Genomic DNA, 21,615 nt, shown 5'->3' with positions numbered 1-21,615 from the left:
TCACAAATTGAAACATAATCATGTGTGCCCCTCGTCCTCTAAGTGTAACCCACACTTTTCCTACTGGGGTTAGGTCCCTGAAGCATCAAAAGGAGATATTCTTGCTTAGAAATGTCTTACATACAATTTGTCAGCCAAGTAATGTTACTGTTAAGAAAAAAAAAAAACTTCATAATTGATTTGATTTTAAACACCGACAATTACGTGTCACTATATGTTACAAAACCGTCTAAGTGGAGTATCGTTGGTACGTGGGTAAAATTGTAACCGTGTTCAACATCACATATAAAAACATATTTAATCTTGTTCTTTTAATATTTTAATGATGAAAGAGTAACAAAAGTTAGTATATGATCTAATGTTGATCATCTTGCATATGATCATTGTTATTGGAAATAATCTAAATGTAAATCTAAATTTAATTTGAATAAAAATAATAAAGTTAAACATAATATTAATAAAAAATACTCTTAAACTTACTGTTTCGAAATTTTAGATTTAAAATGGTATTAATTCTTAATTTAGGCTGCACTAACATACATATAATCTATCTTTAATAACCTATTTTAAATAATAAAATCATCTGTGATATCGGAATTGATGATTTATGATAACTGCTTAAACTATATTGGCAAACTTCAAATTAAAAGTAGTATCATTGTTCCTATGACTTCAAACTAATCAATATTAAAAAATAAAATAATATGACTTAGTACAATCATTAAAAATAAGGTTTTCTCTTTACTGCGATGTTAAACTTAAAAATTTTACTAGATAAGTAAGAATTTTTTTCTTGGAAGTTATTAAATTTTAAGCTCTGAATCTGCTTTAATGCATTGCATATGTTAGGAGAAGAGGATCATTGCTTGAAATATTACAAATTCAATATGAACACGAACTCTTTAAAAAGTCTATGCATCACTTTTAACCAGAGGTAAGGAGCACTGAGAGGATCTCTATTTGAGATATTATTCCTCCAATATATATAAAAAAATGAAGAATTGTCACTATTGTAAAAAATTAGATGAAAAAAATTACATTATAGAAAGACTTCAAAGATTAAAGAATTTAATCATAGCCTCCTCCATTCTATTATATAGATATATTATTATTTATCAACTTCATTCATATAAAATATTCATTGATTTCATAAATAATCAACTTTTGTTACAAATTTTAAATAAAGGTTTCTTGTCTGCCAAGTTTACTTCATCCACAAGCTTAAATTCAAAGTAATTTAAATCGGAAGTATTCTTTCTAATAATAAAATGTCTCTTGTACCAACAACTTGATGTATACATAAGAGTTTATATTATGATATTCACCGTTATCATTAGTATTATTTAGATTTTCTTCTTCTTTATTTTCTTAAAAAATAATTTCCCTTTTTTTAACACAATAAGTAGGATGGATCTTCTTAATGGCCCCTCCAATCTTTTAAACTTTTATATATGTATAGTGATAATTTATTGAAATTAAATTAGGTAAATTTTACTTTTATAAAACACGTTAGTTAATGTTAATAAATAATAAAATATAAAAATATAACAAAAAATACAAAAATTTTTAAGATATTTTTATTTTTCTTCTCGTTCGTTTTTTTCATTTATTTTTATATTCATTTTTCATTATTTCTCATGTTATTTTTTAAAAATAAATTAAACACAAATTTATTATTTTTATTTTCATTTCTTACATATTTTTTTCTATTTTGAAATTAAAAAAGATAACTCTCTTGTTATACTTGTTATTAAAATATTAATTTTTCTTTTATCTCATGGATTTTTTTTTTTAGTATTTTTTTATGACCAAAAGAATTTAACTATTATATACTTTTTTTCGTAATACGTTTTTAATCGTAAATTAATTATCATATATTTTCTTTTTAATAATTACACCACTATTTAATAGATAGTAATTGTTTATTTTTTGGTCTTAAACTTTTTTTCAAGATAAGTGTACTTAGTAAGAATAAAAAAATAAATCCATTTTTTAAAATCGATAAAAGAAAAGATACCTTTAAAAAAAATTTAAAAATTCAATTTTTTCACTTGCTTTGAAACATGATGCTAATATTTTTTTTTTCATTTTTGTTGCATTTATGGCATTGATTAAATATATAATTTTTAAATGTATTATTTCATCTATCCAAACCTCTCATATTTAATTAGTATTTTTGTGTTAAATAACTTGTATCTTTTATTTATTTATTTAGGACACGTGTAATTATTTGTCTAAAGGAAAAGAGTGATGGATGGAGAAAAATAGAAAAATAAGCATGTGAGGGAAAGAAAATAAAAAGTTGGCGTAACATATTGAAATATGAAGATCCATATTGCAACTTATTGTATCCAATATAAGTAGTTCCTTAGCAAGGAACCTATGTGAGAAAGGACAGTTTGAAAGGCATTGGATTCTACCTTTGACCCAAAGAGGTTCATGCATTATAGCATCTACTATGGCCTACGGATGCCACTCTTCCTGTGCTAGGTTGGCACCCCAAAAATGGTGAAAAAGTTTTCTTCATAATTCATATAAAGGTTTCATCCTTTCAACAATTTATCTAGAAACATTTGAATTTCAGATGATAAAAAGATATTGACATTTAGATATAATAAAAAAATATCTTAAAAATATATATAATTTATCACGAGTGGTTAAATCTTAATAAACTTGTATCAAATTAAATAAAAATGGCTGCGAGATAAAAGATAATTTGAAAGCTAGCTTAGAAACAATCCAATTGAGAGGGTGACATAAGTGTGATTATAGACTATAGAAACATGGGTTCATTCATGAGATGGTATTTCAGAATTGGATAAACTCATGTGACACGAGTCTTCCACAATATATACTTTTAAGACACTTTTGGAGGTACGATGCTTAATTGGATAAACTTTTTTACCTTTTACCCCTATTTTTATGTTGTAGACAAATGAGGTATATAATAAAGGACAATACAATATTAATATTTATGTATCATTTGAAAATAAGTAGACCATAATTCATTTTCAATCGGAAAGATTTTCCCACAAATCAATTAGTTTGACATGTTTTTATAACAATATTACTTATTTAATGCAGTTGTTTTATGATGAATTTTTCTATAAAAATATCTCGAAGACAAAAAAAATTATAATTTAATTTTATTATTATCAAGAATATATGATTTTTTATATAAAAATATCTCAAAAAGAAAAAAATTATAAGTTAATTTAGTTATTATCAAGAATAAATTGTTTTTTAAGACCGACCCGACCAATTCATAATGTACCGGTCGGCTCATATTATATCATAATAATTTTGTTAGTATAAGAGGAGTTGAACCCAAAATATTTTACAAATCCTTTAAATTAATCTTATATCTCCTAAATATTAGTAATGAAGTTGAACCCACAACTTTTCTCATCCTTCCTTCTAATTTTTACTACCAAATTAATCTTATAACTCCATATTAATCATACATATTATCAAGATTAAGTTGTGATCAAATAACTTATATGAACGTTAGTACAATTATAATTTGATTACATTCATAATATTATAAATTTTGATGATTTTATTAGTTAAACTTTAAAAAAGAAATCCTAAATTAAAATAATGCAAATTGTACATACCCCTAAAATTTATGAAATGTCTTCAAAATATTTATAGTTAATATGATATAATAATTTATTATCAAATTATGTTATATACTTAATATATTATAAAATATTTTCAAGATATTTATTATTAATATGTTTTGATATAATAACTTATTATCATATTTTGTATCTTTAAGATATTATAATATAATAATTGATTATATAATATCTTCAAGATATAATACTGAATTATTTTCAAGTAACAAAATTTATTTAAATATATATTATTTAGGACCTCGGAAGTCTATAAATGCATATCACTCTAAATATGATTACATAATAATGACTTTACTCTTATATATCCACTTATTTGATTTGAGCGTCAAAGAGTCTTTGTAGATAAACCTTATTCTAGTGATGATTCAAAATTAGATTACAATCAACAATCAAGTGAACCCATCTTAAAGAATATTCAACCAAATTCGATAAAAAAAACTTACTATTTTTATGATTCCATATCTAACATAATACAATTGTAATGCCAAAATTTTCAATGTTAAAGATTAAGAATTTTTTAAATAGGGACTTAGTCGAGACTTTAAAATTAAAATTAAAAATCTTTTAAATAGGGACTTAGTCCCGAGACTTTAAAAATAAAGAAAGACGATTAAGGAAAATTTGAAATAAAAGAAGAATATAACGAAGGATAAGAAAATAAGAAAAGAATATCGGAAAGAAAAAAATGAATATTTTATTTTATTTTAAAAAGGATGTCTTCAAATGGTAGTAATATACCTGAAATAATTTTACCATCACATAAGAACTAGAAGACTTTTCTTTCCAACTTAAAAAAAAAGAAACTAATATACTTCAACTAAAAAATAAAGAAAAATCATGTAGCACATGCATATTCTAAAAAATAAATGAAAAAAGGCAAGATATATTCTGTTCTTACTTTGTATATTAAAATAACAAAACAATAAGATGTGATTTGACGATATCCAACTCAATCTTGAAAGTGTTATTCCTTCACTTCAAATAATAATTATAACTACTGATATATTTCAATGCTTGAAATTGTAATGAAGTCATTTAAAAAAAAAATGTATAAAATGTTAACATGAAATGATTTGTTTTTATTGATCTAAAGAACTCGTTACATTACATAACATAAATAGACCATCTAATGACTAAGACAAAGACAAAATTATACACCACACACAAAAACACACATTAAAAAAATGAAAAGCAGAGAATACGGTGTGTTAAGGTAAAAGTAAAAGATCCTCATAACTAGTTCCCACCCAATGGAATCAACCGACTGAAAGTGGCCCAATTGAATTGTAGAGTGTGGATACGATGGATACACGTGGACACATCACAGCTATCTATCTATCTATTATTTTACAAATCCCACACGTTTCAATCAAATCACTATCATTTTCTTCTTAAAATTTTTATTTTCCTAGAAAATCCATGTACAACAGAAAAGAAAAGAAAAAGAAGTTGTATTGATATAAAAAATTAGTATACAAAGTTGTTCATAAAAGGAGATAGAAAAGAGAAAGTATGATTGATTTGATATAAGAAAAAAAAAATTATAAAAGTATGATTTAAGTTTATTTATTTTATGAAAAAAAATTGTTAGAAAAGTTGAAAGGGGGACAGAAGAAAATTTACACATAAGAAAAGCAGTCACGTGTAGAGAAAGACAACCTAGTTGTCAAAATTCCTTCGTCGTTTTGGGAGCTTTTGGTATTAAATTTTCTCTCTTTGGTTTCCGTTGGAAGCAACATTGAAAGTCTGCTTAGTCAGATTATTTGACCTTTTTCTTATTCTTTAATAACAGCGACAGACATTTTATTCAAAAAGGGCCTCCAAAGTCCAAAGCAGTTATGGCAGTTTGGTCCACTTAATTTTTGTTTTCATGTTCAATGCTAACCTATTATGTTCCCTCTTCACTTAATGCAATTCGAAACACGTAAAAAGAAGTTCAAGAAACAGGGACATGAAATAACAACAGTATTCGTAGCATTTTTATTGATTCACAAATTCAAGTAAAGTTTTTTAAGTAGTAATATATAATATCATTTACGTTTTCTTATTTATTTATTTTTTTATAAAAACTAATGGTGTGTAGAAGGAGATAATAGCTATCAATGGAAAAAATGAGAATAAATAAAACCATGATCTGAATTTTGAATTAATCTAGTCCCGATTTGAAATGGAAATTTGGCTGGAAGAATCTCCATGGCCACCGGTTTTGACTATACTTAGGTCACGATTTTGTGGACATGGAAAGAACAACAAAGTGCTAGAAGAATTATGTGACATAATGACAATCAATATATAATTATTTTACTTGAGCCATGCAAACCTTTTGAATTTGAAACAAATGCACACTTTTCACACATTTTCTTAGTTAACCTTTTACTATTGAATAAATGCTATGCTGATCATACTGAAAAGAGACTTTTCAATAGTATTCAGAAAAGTAAAATTTAATTTCAATGGATTTGATTCTAACGTTTATTGATTCATATAAAATAATTTGTAGGAAATTTTAATGTTATGCATCCCTTAATCAACGGTCAGAGATTGACACAGAAATCTAGGTAAGGGAGATTAATGTTTAATAGTACATGTTTTTGTTAGTATTTCCATTATGTTGAAAAATAACCACGACTGCTAACTATTTGTACAACACATGCTCTTTGACCCCAAGTACATTCACACTTTCCAAAGTAAGAATTAAACCTAAACCTCACAACACTCTACTACAAGAGTATAAGAAAGTCAAATACAAGCTTAAACCCATTATATAGTCACTAACACCCACTTCCTAGGTTATTATAGGCGATGTGGAACCTTTTCAAGATATGTTATTTTCATCCGTCCATAAATAAATTTAACAGTGGTATTAGAGTCGATGGTTCAGAGTGACTGACCGCATAACCATAACAAAAAGGGGTCACCATACACATGAAGGAAAATATTTATTATTAGAAAAAAAAGAAAAAAAGGAACTCACCCTTGAGGGAAGATTGTTAGTAATAGTCCAAGTGTGAGTCAAAAGTTTCACATTGGATAGAGTAGACAAAGTTAAACACTATATAAGAATAAAAACCATAACATCATTGCCTTAAAATTTTGGGATAAAAATGATGTTAAATGACTTATATGTGACTAATGTCAAATATATAGAATCACAACCTCACAATGTCTATAACCAAATCATATGGAAATGTATACCATATATATATATACATATATATATATATATATATATATATATATATATATATATATATATTATAAATCTATTATCTTAAAATTTTAATCTATTATATATATATTCTTTGTGTGTAGGTTAAGTTCATGTCTTATTGGTGTGTTAAATCTTCCGGATGATTCTCTCGCTAAATACATATGTGATTCTCTAAAGACCCAACATTTAAAGTAATTTTGAAATCGTATAACAACAATGTATGTGTCAATATATTAATATAATAAGTCATAAACGAACATCCCCAAATTAGCTCATGTAATGCTTGATATTTTAGGTATGCATGATTCTTAAAGTTCTTACGAAGCCAATAGAATTAAAGCAGGGATTAGGAAAATAGAATTTGATATGTACAAGTGATATGCATATACTATATATTTACCAGATATCGTTGGCATTATTGATGATAGAAGACCATCGAAAATAGGGAATAAAGAAAACGAAGAGAGAGAAAGAAGAAAAATAAAGTAGCCATGCCCCTGGTTTTCAAGTTATATGCTTAGACAAGGTAGGTGGGTGCAGCTTGTTTAAGTTTAGGAGAAACTATATAATACAAGGGGCGGTTAAGTGCTTCATCTATCATTGCTTTGCTTCATATACCTCATATGTTACGATTTCTTTTCTCTACCACAGTCTATAACCTTATATGCCACATGCAAAAATGGTAACCAACAAAAATTTAAACTTAAATGTCGTTTATGAAGTGGCCAAAGTAAGTCAAACTTACCATAGCAAGAATATTTACCCTCATCGATAAATCCGGCTAAAATTTACAATGATTATTTAACCATTTTGTTACAATATACTCGTTACATCAGGTATGGAAATCATGCTACTACCTGCAACTTGTAAAACCATTTAAATACTTTTGTATTTGAATATCATATTAAAAATTTAATTAAGAAAGTATTTTTAATAACTTTTTCTCTTTAAAATTAGAAGTAGTTAGTTGTCAAATTATTTAATCTTATAAAACTAACTTATAAAATAAATCTTTTCGATATGAAGGATAAGACACTTAAAAATCATAAGGCAGGGTAAATTACGTGGTCCTTCACCATTTCCTAAGCTAGTGTAACTGAGAATTCAACTTTGCAAGGTCTTTGTTTTGCACTGTGCAGAAACAGCAAATCTCCTTTATACTCTCCACGTTCAATTGACCTTGATTTTCATCTGGTCAATTAATTTAAAATTTCCGGTGCCACTATTCCATTATTTTGTTAGATGATTGGAGACGCAAGCAACCTGTTTGGATTATTGATTATTGACCAGAGTAAGTAAAACTATCTATGCTAACCTCATATTCACCCAAGAATCTTTTCTGACAAAACCATAAAGAGATGGATAGAATAATGCAATGCAAATAGGTGGTAAATGGGACGAAACTACACTATAGTTTCAGTGAAGGTTCCAAATTATTATGTGCACTTTTTTTATGACAGAAAAAGAAAATAAAAAGGAAGGTAGCTGTGGGATCATGGTGGCCCCCATATTTTTCATATTTAGTAATTGTTGCTGAAAAGTACAAGAAGCAGAGGGAGAGAGAAGTGTTTGTTTCGTCAGTTTGTGCCGTGAAGCCTAAGTTTATAAATTGACCGCACACACACCTGGCTGGTTCGTGACTAGGCTAGGCCAAGCCAACCAGTGAAATCCCTTCTGATTTTTTTCCCCCGCAACTTTTTCATTCTATAAAACCCCCTTATTCAGCACAATAACAAGCCAAGTACCACAATCACCTTCTCTTCTCTTCTCTGCTTTTGCACCCCTCCCTCTATTTCCCTTATTCTGTTCCTATTTTTTCCTTTTGCATTTCCAACTTCTCTGTCCACAATCAAAAGGGTTTGAACTTTACAGAACATGATGACCAACTAAAATGTGGTGATTCACGAGGTTATTAACACGTTGATTGCCGTCACAGCGTCCATTTCAAACTCGACCGTACTACCAAGTGCAACAGTGCCGCAATCCATGGCTGTGCTTAGCGGGTTTTGGGGGCTGCCCCATAAGAATCTTGTGAAAAGGTTGGAAGGAGCTAAAGTTGGTGCTTGGATTGATTCAATGAGAGCCTCTTCCCCAACTCGTGCCAAATCAGAAAGCCAAGAAAAAAGATCTTGGATTGTAAGCACAACATATGACGATAATGAACATGTGGTTTATGATTATCATAAGTGGTTGTTGTTTGCAGCTCACCTGACTCTGCTTCTATTTCGCAACTCTTTGCAGCTTTATCACCCTTCAGCTCTCAATACCTTTGAGCAAATAACATATAATTCCAAAGGCAAGCAGGTCGTAGTTTTTCTTGACTACGATGGAACACTCTCCCCTATCGTTACAGATCCGGACAAAGCTTTCATGAGTCGAAAGGTTATTCTTTTCTTCCCTCTTCTCTCATTCATTCTGCTACACAACCTTATGTGGCTCACTGATTAGCGTCTTTGTTTTTTCATAATAGATGAGAGCGACGCTGAAGGGAATCGCAAGACATTTTCCCACAGCAATCGTGACCGGGAGGTGCAGGGACAAGGTACATTTTCTTCAAAGAAAAATAAATACAAGAATGACTTATGAGTCATGATTGAATTAACATCATAAATATTTTTCCCTCTTGATGTTTAATAAGGTTGTTTCTTTCTGATTTTCTTTTTCAGGTCTATAACTTTGTGAAACTGGCAGAACTCTACTATGCCGGGAGCCATGGCATGGACATCAAGGGGCCAACAAAAATCCGAAGTCCAAAGCAAGTGAGAGAGAGTTTCCGAAACTTATAAGCGTGCTGAAGATTCTATCTTCCTGCGTATCTGTTTAACGTTGAAATTCGTTACTTTGTTTCAGGGTAATAATAAAGCAGTACTGTTCCAACCCGCGAGTCAATTCCTGCCTATGATCGATGAGGTGTGGTTTTACTTTGAAATGCAAGGCTCATTTTGCCCCTGATTAACGCATAACAGCGCATAAGATACTAACTTCGTGGTACGTTATCAAAAATAAATTTCAGGTGTACAAGGTGTTGTTAGAGAAGACAAAGTCTGTCCCAGGGGCTAAGGTCGAGAACAACAAGTTTTGCTTGTCCGTTCACTTTCGTTGTGTTGACGAAAAGGTACCGGTCAACTTACTATACAATTGCTGAATCCATAGAATTAGCAAACCCACACGCACACGCCAAAACACATTTGGTTAACCTCATTTTATCTAACATCTTTTTCTTTTTCTTTTTCTTTAGAGCTGGGCACCCCTGGCGGAGAAAGTTAGATTGGTGCTCACTGAGTACCCACAACTTAAGCTAACCCAAGGCAGAAAAGTGCTGGAGATTCGTCCAACCATCAAATGGGACAAGGGAAAGGCTCTTGAATTTTTGTTAGAATCATTAGGTCAGTATTTAGTTCATGCAAAATAATCTGGCTTTCGTACCTATATACAAGACACATGGTTTTGTTCTGATTCAATATAATATTGTTTGCGTATTTCTAGGATACGAGAATTCGAGTGATGTATTTCCAATCTATATTGGTGATGATCGAACAGATGAGGATGCTTTTAAGGTAATAAATGTTGTCGCCTAGTTGGTTTGTTTGTTAGTTATATAGTTGAAAGCATATTGCATATGTTTGTTAAGTGATCAACTTGTTAATGGATATAATATTCTTATCTCAGGTTTTGCGCAGTAGGGGTCAAGGAATTGGGATACTTGTTTCCAGAGTTGCAAAAGAAACAGATGCTTCCTATAGCTTGCAAGATCCATCAGAGGCAAGTCCTATAAATATATTCGATCTACCACAATTTATTATAATATAATTCTGGCATCAATCTTTTATATATCTTTATTGTGAATGGTGAATCTGAAAAATATATAACATTATCTTTATGGGCACATACACAGGTTGAGCAATTCTTGCGGAGATTGGTGGAATGGAAAAGATCCAGTAGTGTTAAGTGCACAGAGTTGTAGATTTTGTCGATGATGAGTTAAAGAATTGACAGCACCAGCAGCACCTTAGAAGGGTGAAGGGGTGGATGGAATTGTATGACTTTATTGTTGGAAATGGAAATAGGATCATTCCATTTTCTAAAATTATGAATTTTTTTTAGGACAAAGTCCGATCAGAAAGATTGCATATTGCATGCGCATGCGGATAGTGAAAGGCAGATGTTTTATGGCGCAGTTGCAAATGCTCCGTCAACTTTTGTTTCTATGAAATGAATATGAATTGTACTTATCGTATATGTGGCCAACATATACTCCAAATGATAACTATCATCTCCAACACCAAAACCTGATTTAGACCTTCACAAATACAAAATGAGTTGGTTTACAAATTTTTAATGTCGTAATAATCCTTACATACAAAAACTCTTCTACCTATATATGCTTTATAAGCGTTTCTAAATATACAACCATGACATCAACTTATTTATTTATTTAATAAAGTACCTTTCTCATAGTGAAGACACGTACGTATTTTTGTAAACCTAAAATTTTACTTACAATTTCTTTTCCATCTTGTCACTTCCCATTATACGTTTTAATTTTTTAAAGAAGAGAAAATTAAATAGAAAAAGGAATCTTATTAACAATAATTAATCAATTTCTTTATATTAAAATTTTGTAATCAACAACACAATTATATACTTGTTACATTTACTTAATAGTTAACCAGAAAAGACCAATCAAATCCAATTAAGAGAGACTGAATATTAAGATCATCTTCTAATTGTATGCAGTACAACTTATGCTCCGTGCATCCCAAAATAACTACACTTCATAAGTGTTTGTTCAAAATAATAATAATAGTCATTTCGATTAAAATAATTTTATCAAAATCAAATTACTTTCAGATTAAATATCTTATTTTTATACGTTATAAATATAAATATTGATGTGACTTACGTAGAATAAATTAAAAATAAAACATTAATATTTCATTGAAAATAATAAAATTAGTTTTTTTTTTAAATTTAATAATAAAACTGTAATAACTTTGAAACTGAAAAAGTATTTTTATAACGTACGTGATCCTCGATGGATGAATGGGTAGTAAAACCATTTTTAATTTGCTGCTATATATCGTTTAAGTACTAAAATTTTTAAGAGATAAAGTTAAAAGTAATAAGTAGTGTTATTTAAAATAAAGTTTTCTTTTAAAAGGAAAAAAAACAGAGAGAGTAGAATTAGATCTTTAAAAGGTTATGATTATAGCACTAATGCCAAAAATCTTTCTGTAACATTTACTATATCAGTTAGAAAAGAATGACTGTAAAATGAGATGAAGTAAGAATTTTGTAATATAAAAAACAGCTTCAATATTAGTTAATCGTGTATTTATGTTAGTCGTAATTAATTGAATTGTATATTGTTGTATGTTGTTGTTAGTTTCTGTAACATCCCATTTAATAGACTTTTCAGCTACTAAACAAAACATCATATTATGATAGAGCAAAACAGATTGACAGAAAAGCCATACAAAAGTTTAATACAGTCATCCCAAAAATAACCTTGTTTTTAAACCTTTGTACTACTCTCAGAAGCAGACTTAAGGAAAGGTATAACTTATACATCCCAAAATGCTCTATTCTAAAAGCACGAGTCCAAAAACAAAAGAACACGAGCCACTGATCAGGTCCGGTCCGAGGAAGGAGTACCATCACCTGGATTCTTCTCTGCTCACACCAAGTCGTAGGTGGTCATCGCAAAAGAAGATATTCAAGGAAAAACATGTCAAGCAAGAAGGGTAAGCTAACAACTCACATAAAAAGTGGTGAATTCATATATATATATATATATATATATATATATATATATATATATATATATATATATATATATATATATATATAATAAACAAACAATTTTACACACATCATAATTTAAATCAAGTCACTACTACAAGACACACAAGTACCCGACTCTAACTCAATATTCGGATCATGTAAGCAAATTGGATCTCTTGGTATCTTGCACATGTGAAGGTTCCTAAACTCTGCAGAGTTTAGGCTCAAGGGGTTATTACCCAACCACTCCCAAGGTAGGTCCCCTTCACGTCTATGACTGATCGGGTCCATAGACTAGGACCTCCTGCTACTCCTCACGACATAACCCACCACACTCTACATGAGTCTTAATGGATTATTGGAGCGTCAGGATGCCAACCAAAATCGAGTCCTTAAATGCTTACACACACTAAGTACTTTTCCTAGGAATTCCCATGAAATCCTAGTTCATCTCATCACTTCACAATTCTCATTTCACCAACTTTCATCATACAATTATATGCATACACTACAAATCATCATCATACAAGCAAACATCATCTTATCTCAATCCATACAACTGTTATTCATTTAAAACAGAGAAGAAAACATAACCCTGTAGTGAAATTCGCCTAAGCTAGCGAATCTCGCCTAGGCTAGGAAGTAATCTCGCTTAGGCGGACTACCCTCGCCTGGGCGAGACCCCTTACAGTGGGCAACTCGAACACCTGAACGAGTTCTCACTCAGGCCAGGTTGGTTCGCTTAGACGAGAAGATATTTCGCTCAGGCGACTCCAGCTCGCCTAGGCGAGACCTCGCGCAACAATCAGAGGCAATTCCCTGATACTTTCGCTTAGGCGAGAGCCACTCGCCTAGGCGAAATTATCAGGTTTTCCACACTGTTCTTCACATGCAATGTTACGAAATTCACACCACAATCCAATTATACATCACAGGCAGTTCAAAAATGAAATTAAGCTAAGAATCATCCCCTCCAAACATACAAAGACCCTAATTACTCAAAATTTAGGTGAAAGTTAGCTTCCCTTACCTCTTTTGCTAATATTTGAGCTTGGTGAAGTTGAAATGGGCACCAAGGAGGCAGAGGTCTCAAATTAACCTAGAAATTCATCACCAAGACATAGAGAAGAGGGAATCTCATAATTAACTCCGAATTCAGAGATGAGCAGATGAACTCTAGTTGGAATTGAACTAAAACGGAAAATTAGAACCTACCGAGGAGGGAGGGAGCTGAGGGACGAAGCACCAGAGGGTCCAGCTGAGTTTGATCTTCCAGAATCTGGTCACAGAACACAAGGAATTGGTGAGGAAATTAAGCAACTGGTAGAAACAGAAGGGAAGAACTTGAGAGCAGAGAGGGAGAGTGGAAGTTGTGTTTCTGATTGCTTAGAGAGAGAGAAAATATGGTTTTAATTTAAGGGGTTTCATAGTTTCAATTAGATTCAAGATTTGTTGTATAATTGTGTTAATCTTAATTTAAATCATTATTAATTTAATTTAAATCACTTTTGGAAAAATTAAGATTACAATTTAAGATTGATCTTAGCATAATTAGGATTATAACTAATATTATAATTCTGATTAGAATTTGGGTAGAATACAAATTAAGATTAATTTAAGATAAGTTAAGATTACAATCTTAAAGATTACAAATATAATTATAATTAATATTGCTAATAAGGTTACATATTTTAGTTTAATTAAGATTATAATTAAGGTTAGCATTTCACTCAAATAGTTTAATGTTAAATATGTTTTTGGTCCCTCAAGTTTCAGTGAAATTTGAAATTAGTTTATCTTCAAAACTTTCAACCAATCTAGTCATTCATCTTAAAAAGTATGTTAATTTAGTCTTTTTAATCAAAGTTTGTTAAGTTTATCTAACGTTTCAAGCGCATTTTATGATAGTATTTGAATTGTTTACACCGTTTGACATATTTTCGCTTTAATGTTAACTCAAATATTATCATAAAATATGTTTAAAATGTCAAATAAACTTAACATGATTTGATAAGAATGACTAAATTCACACATTTCTAGAGATGAATGACTAAATTGGTATAAAATTTCGAAAAGAGACCAATTTCAAAATTCACTGAAACTTGGCGGACAAAAAGATATTTAACCCAATAGTTTAATTAAATAAATTCAACATTACAATTAATATTAGAAAGTGTATTACAGAATTTGCAGAGAAACTATAATATGCTCAAAATTCAAATTTTATTTAAATATATACTATAAACTATTATGATATGTTAGAATGTGAATATGTACATAATCTTTTCTACGCTACTTTATGTCGATTTTGGTTAAGCTCAGCTTAGAAAGAGTTATTTATGTTAGAATGTGAATTTGTTATTTTAAATTGATTTTAGGTGTTTTAAAATAATTTATCAACATGAATTCATGCTATATTCTCAATTCAAAATGTTCTTAGCACATATCCTTCAAAAACATGACCCCGTACAATCGATATAAATAAATAGCTTATAGTAAGATTTTTTTATCTTTTGGGTCTTTTAAGTTGTATACTACATAAATTATTCTTTCATGTAAGTCATCTAATCTCAAGTACACCCACACTCTCTAAATCAATAATTAAACTCAAATCTCACAACATTCTACTACAATAATATAATAAAAAGTCAAATACAAGCTTAAAGTATGTTTGACTAGAACAAAGAACATCATAGATTTAGAACTCATTATATAGTCACTAACACCCACTCTCTTCGTTATCCAAATGATGTGAGACGTCTCAAGACATGTTATTTTCATCAACCCAACCATATCTAATTTTCTATACTGATTTGTAATTAATATTAAAATCTTTCCACTTTTCATGTTAATAATATATACATAGAGTTGTTAAAACAGGTTGAAACTTGTTAATTAATCTAACCTATCATAGGTTTGGATTGAGTTTATAATATTTTGTAAATTTTAATACAGATAAAAATGGATATGATCCACTAAAAATTCGACTCACCAAAATTGAATTTGTAACTCATCGACTCATACATAAAAATGAATCAAATTAGAATATTTAAAATTATGATTTGACTTTTTGATCGATGACTTATTTATTGTTTAAAATGATAAGAAACAAACTTTTAAAATAGTTTTAAATTTTTGGATTTTGGTTACATTTTGAAAAAATATATTCGATTGAAGAAAAAAAAAAGTCATGATTTTTTTAATTAAGTGATTCAAGTCATTTAACTTGCCAAAATAGATCAAATTAGAATCAAATGTTGTGAGTTCACCAATAAATAACTTGAATTGAATTGATTAATTAGGTGACTATCTTGTTGCGGACTGAACTGGATCAGTCTAAAATACTAATATAAGAAGTTCTTCTAATGACTTATATTGATTATTAATTAAGTTTATATTTAACCTGGATTGTGGCATAGATATCTGAGTTTGTGGATAAGTTTTGCGGATCAACTTCCCATGCCACAAACATTGTAGACTAAAAAACTTTGAAGGGAAGCAGTGTTACCGGGAACTCCATTTTAATGAATTTGCCAACCAATCAAATGAAGGCTAAAAGATAACTGACGTTACAAAAATTATTTGGGTCTTACACTCACTTCGACAACAGCAGTAACAGAGCATTAATATTTGGGTCCATACCTCTTCAAAGATTTTTAATTAGGATTGAGTTTTGTTAAGAAAAGTGAGTTGGAATATTAAAAATTCATTTAATTTACCCATTTAACTTAACAATTTTTTTAATATTTTTTATTTTTTATAATTAATTACTATTTTTAATTATATTGATTTATGATTTTATATTTTTAAATATAAAATATAGCTTAATAATATTTGAATAGTTTGAATTAATAATATTTGAATAGTTTGAATGATTAATAAATTTATTTGTCAAGTTATATATATATTTAATTATTATTTTCATAATAATATTTTAAGAATTAGATAAATATTTTGATTTTATTATTATAAAATATAAGTTAATTAATTTTTATTGTTATGTAATAAATATATAAAATAAATTAAAATAAAAATTTGTAAATGAGTTAATTTATTAATTCACCTATTTATGTTGGGTTGGACTCGTTCTAAAATTTCTAACTCTCAAAATAAGTAAAGAGAGTTGAATAATATTTTTTCTAATTCAATCCATAACGCGTTAATCTATAAAACAAATTGACTTTGACACCTATAAATTTGGTTCATGATCAATTTATTATACTCCAAATTAAATATTTTAAAATTTATATTTAATATTAGTATCGAAATCATTAAATTTATATTGATTAAATTGCAAGATAATTTTATGTGGTTTTTTGTTTCCAAAATTATATCTAATAAAAATTTGGATGATTTTTCTTTCCTTTTAAATAATTTGAATAATTATTGTTATAATAAACTATGGTTTTATGTAACTGGCCCATAATAATATCATATTAAAAATATAGTTTAAATTTTTTAAATATATTTATAAATTTATAAATATTAAAATATGAAGTCGTGTCGAATTAGTTATTATATAATTTCAATCCATTATCTAAATTCGGTCACAATTATTCATTTTATTTATTTAATATTATTTATTTATTCGATCTTATTCATTTTATTTATTTAATATTATTTATTTATTCGATCTAATCCAACCGAATGCTTAAATTTACTTTGAATTTTTTTTGGTCGTACACATTTTTTTTCTCACCCTTAATTTTAACTAGAGCTTAATTAGAGCTGTCAAAACGGATAATCTGGTCTGACTCGGCTTGACTCATCACGGGTTGATGATTTAGTGAGCCAACCCAACCCAGCTCACTTTTGAGTGAGTCAAAAAAATTCGAACCTGACCCGACCCACCACGGGTTGGCATGTTAAATGGGTTGGCTCACGGGTTCACTTAATTAAAAAAAATATTATTTTTTTATTTTTTTCAGTCAAAACTAAATTGTAATTCTAATTAAAATATAAATAAACTTTAATATAATCCAAATACAAACCAAAATAAAAAAAAATAAAAAATATTTATGTGTTGGATAAAAAACTTAACATGACCCAGATGTAACGCTCAACTTAATAAAAAATAAATAAAAACGCTTGTGTGACCATTTTATCTGTGGATTGGTGAGCCAACCCGGCTCACCACGAGTTCAACCCGGATGATCTGAGTCCAACCCAGCCCAAACCCGTGGTGAGCCGAATTGGCTCGCGAGTTCCAACCCATTTTGACAGCTCTAATTTTAACAAAGACCTCAATATAAAAAATACTACCCACTTTGGTTATTTTTTATAAAATTATTTTAAGATTGTTTTAAAGAGTAATGAAATTGTTTCTAATTTTGGTAAATTTTTTGTAAATCACCTTTTTCATGTCTGGCATTTGAAAAAAAGAGTAAAAACATTTGTATAACATTATTTTCTTGTATTATGAGAATTATTTAGGAAAGCATTTATAGTTTCGAACCAATTAGGCGATAAGAATATAAAAAATCATATTGTATATGTTTTTATTTAATATATATATATATATATATATATATGTATATATATATATATGTATATATATATATATATATATATATATATGTATATATATATATACATATATATATATATATATATATACATATATATATATATACATATATATATAGTATATTATGAGTTTTATTTAGTTTTAAAGTATAGATAATAAATAATATTAAATCAATTTTCTACATTAATATTCGGTTTAATTAATTTCGAATAAGATCTTTAATGTACTAATTTTCTCTATTTTTCTACATTGATAACATGGGTGGTTTATGATCTAGTGGAATGAATCCTTCAATTTAACTCAGCTTTAACATTAATCGTTTGTAAGATATTCTTATATTTTACCTAAGTATATGTTTTTTTACTATCACTTTTTCTTTACTATACAATGTTGGTAATGAAATTTAATCCTAATATCTCATTAAACTATATATTCCTCCTCAATGTCAACTTGTCGAGTTAACTTTTTCTTCTTTTTTTTATTTCTTTTCACATTGATAACAGATGATGAAAATAATCAAAGTTCATTAGCACAGTGTTGATTACTACCTGAATTGATATTGTTTTTGTTATTATACAAAATAAAATTAATATTAATTTTTGATTATAACTTTTGACTGGTACATAATTGACATTATATCTTGCGTGTTTTCTTGCACAATTAATATATTCATGTTTGATATTTTCATACACAATTGTTAAAAGTACTGACCTAAATTTAACTTATACTTAGACCTAGTTATGCATTTGGTTCTTATATTTTAGATTTATAATGTATTTTTATTTTTATAGATTTTTAATTCAATTCAGTTTCATTACATGTTAAATAGAGTCAATTTGATTTTTATGTTAAATTATCATTCATGACACTTGAAAGGTGTTACCGTATCAAAATTCTGAAAGTGTTAATATTGTTAGAAAAATGTCACATATCAACCTAGAGAATTGTAAAGTAAAAGATGAGTTAAATTTGATACATAACATTTTTTAAAAGACATTAACATCAATTTAATAAAAATATTCAAATTAATACTATTTAAAATATATTTAAACTCAATTAAATAAAAAAAACAAAGTAAATAAATTAACTAAATATAAAAACCAAATTAGTAATAAAACCTTGAAATTAAATTAATATAGTAAAAAAAATGATATCAAAGAAAAAACACAAGTATGAAGCAAAAACATTAAAAAAAATGTTAGCTAATAAATATTAGCTATGCGTAACATTAATAAATATTTCATACACTAATAATACAATTAAAAAATATGATGATAAAATACTTTTTAAATAAAATCATATTTGAATATTATTATGCATTTTGACTTCTTAGTTAGGTTAACATGAAATACTTCACTGTTTAAATATTTTATAAAAAAATAAAAAACGGAAAATGAAGTGTTTAAATAGAACAAAATAATATATTTTCATGTGAAGTTTTATTATATTTCATATGTCACACCACCATATGCTTAATTAGTTTCATTCGTTCTTATCCATAAAAAACACTGCTTGGTAGAGTTAAAAGAAGATGAAAGCATCTCTATATTTTAGGTGTTTTGAAATATCATAAACACGAAATAAAAACGTGATATAAAACAGTGGGAAAAAAAGAATAGGACAGAAGGTTTTATTCTATTTTATCCATTCATAGCCGCAATTTTCTTTTTCTGATTTACTATATACAACTACGTCCTCAGGAGCAGAAGGAGTCGTGTTGGAAACTGAGATACATAAATAAAATCCAAGTGAGCAAATATATTTCACATTGTGTAAACAAAAAAGAAAGATAAATCACAATGTATGTGATCCACACACAAAACCTTAACACTGCTTTCGTGTTTATCTCCATCACCATGCAATAATGGTTAAACGGGTTTAAATTCACATAATGTATGACACAGATAAATTTTGTGTCTCGAATGAAATATACATATTTTAAAAAATTATGATATGCTTTAAATATTTTAATTTTTTTATCAGTAAAATAAATATATTAAATAAGAATAATTAGGTTTTTCTAACCATCATAGTATATATATATATATATATATATATATATATATATATATATATATATATATATATATATATATATATATATATATATATATATAAGGAAAAATAAAAGACACTAATATAATTCTTCTCTTCTATATGACGTTACAAAAATGTTTATGTCATGACATTCATTGAACACTAATCTCATTCAAGACCAAACTTTATATTATAATCCCTATCCTATAACAATTTCAAAAGAATATATTTAGAAAATGAACATATATATATATATATATATATAAATATAAGTGGGGTGAAAAATACATACTGACCTTTAGATTTAATTTTAAATGATTAATATTAAACTGCATATAAGATTTTAATTTTTAAAAAAATCACATAAAAATTTGGATGAGTATATTTCATTGAAGTTTAAAGTTCTTAACCAATAATATGGATTTTTCTGATTGACATATAGAAGTAATGATATTTAACTTTGTATGATTTTTACGTGATAGGAATAGGATGTTTCTAAGTTGTATTTGATTAATATTTGAAAGATTATGTGATGATAACCGTACCCATAAATAGTGATGGCTCCTCCTTTTATTATCGATCATGATCCATGTTTGTAGTTGGGTTTGGTACTATTTTGTGTCGTGATGAATTGTGCATAAAATTACCAAAGTGGCAAATAAGACAAGCAACATGTCAAAGGATTAAACACAGTCTACATCCATGATTGAGTCATAAAGCCCTCAAACAAACCTCAATTATTACCAACCATCAATCCTATTCCATCACATGGTCCAGGTGCTGCGAACATACTCACGTAGTTACCAATCACAGGGAATTAGAATTAGATATATGTGGTACATCACAAATTCACAATAATGCTCTCAGATATATTCTTAGTATAGATAAACCCTTTTGTCTGCAGCATCACAGGGAGCCAGGAACTCTATTAAGTCTGCAGAATAGTTTTATGGTTGTTTAATTGAGATATTGAACACAAACAGAGGCTTTACTTTTTCACAAACAGATGGTGTGCGAAACCATTGGGCACCCAGATTTGTGAGAGCCCACCTCAACCAAATATCAGGAAAATGGAATCTGAAAATAGTAACATTTTATTAAATGGAAGAGATGTGATATTTAGTTTAATGGGTTATTTTCAAAGAGTTAGGTGTGTGAAAGGGAAACCCACTACTCCGTGAATCTTATAAATGGTTGAGGAGGAGTTGGAATCCACTCAAAGTGCTTGATTTGCAGAAGACATTGGGATGCTTAATGGGGACACCAAACATGCTTCCAAGCCTCACAACCCATGCCTTCATTTTCATACGTGTAAAGATAGGTTGCCACTAGATTTACCTTCATCATTCCTGCCTTAAACTCAAATAAACTAAGCCTTAAAAGTTCCAATTATTGCTCCTCATCACACTTTCATT

General features: G+C 28.3%; 1 protein-coding gene across 1 annotated transcript; it reads left to right on the top strand.

The window, feature by feature from the left end:
• The first annotated feature begins 8,509 nt into the window (after positions 1-8,509).
• On the top strand, positions 8,510-11,089 carry LOC114162250 (putative trehalose-phosphate phosphatase J). The gene is made up of 10 exons (XM_028046077.2): positions 8,510-8,988; positions 9,094-9,234; positions 9,323-9,394; positions 9,519-9,611; positions 9,703-9,762; positions 9,866-9,967; positions 10,091-10,238; positions 10,339-10,409; positions 10,522-10,614; positions 10,748-11,089. The coding sequence occupies exons 1-10, from the start codon at positions 8,839-8,841 to the stop codon at positions 10,814-10,816; spliced, it is 999 nt and encodes a 332-aa protein (XP_027901878.1). The 5' UTR covers positions 8,510-8,838; the 3' UTR covers positions 10,817-11,089.
• Positions 11,090-21,615: the final 10,526 nt, after the last annotated feature.

This window comes from Vigna unguiculata, chromosome 9 (assembly GCF_037176805.1).
Source record: "Vigna unguiculata cultivar grain cowpea cultivar isolate G323 ecotype 2 chromosome 9, ASM3717680v1, whole genome shotgun sequence".
NCBI classification, from domain to species: Eukaryota; Viridiplantae; Streptophyta; class Magnoliopsida; order Fabales; family Fabaceae; genus Vigna; species Vigna unguiculata.
This window is presented reverse-complemented; position numbering and strand designations above follow the sequence as displayed.

Excerpts from the sequence above, each read along its gene's own strand:
- LOC114162250 (XM_028046077.2), top strand. The coding sequence starts at position 8,839 with ATGGCTGTGCTTAGCGGGTTTTGGGGGCTGCCCCATAAGAATCTTGTG. Across the intron at positions 8,989-9,093 it reads AAGAAAAAAGATCTTGGATT|CTTTATCACCCTTCAGCTCT; the intron begins GTAAGCACAACA and ends AACTCTTTGCAG. Across the intron at positions 9,395-9,518 it reads CCGGGAGGTGCAGGGACAAG|GTCTATAACTTTGTGAAACT; the intron begins GTACATTTTCTT and ends TTTCTTTTTCAG.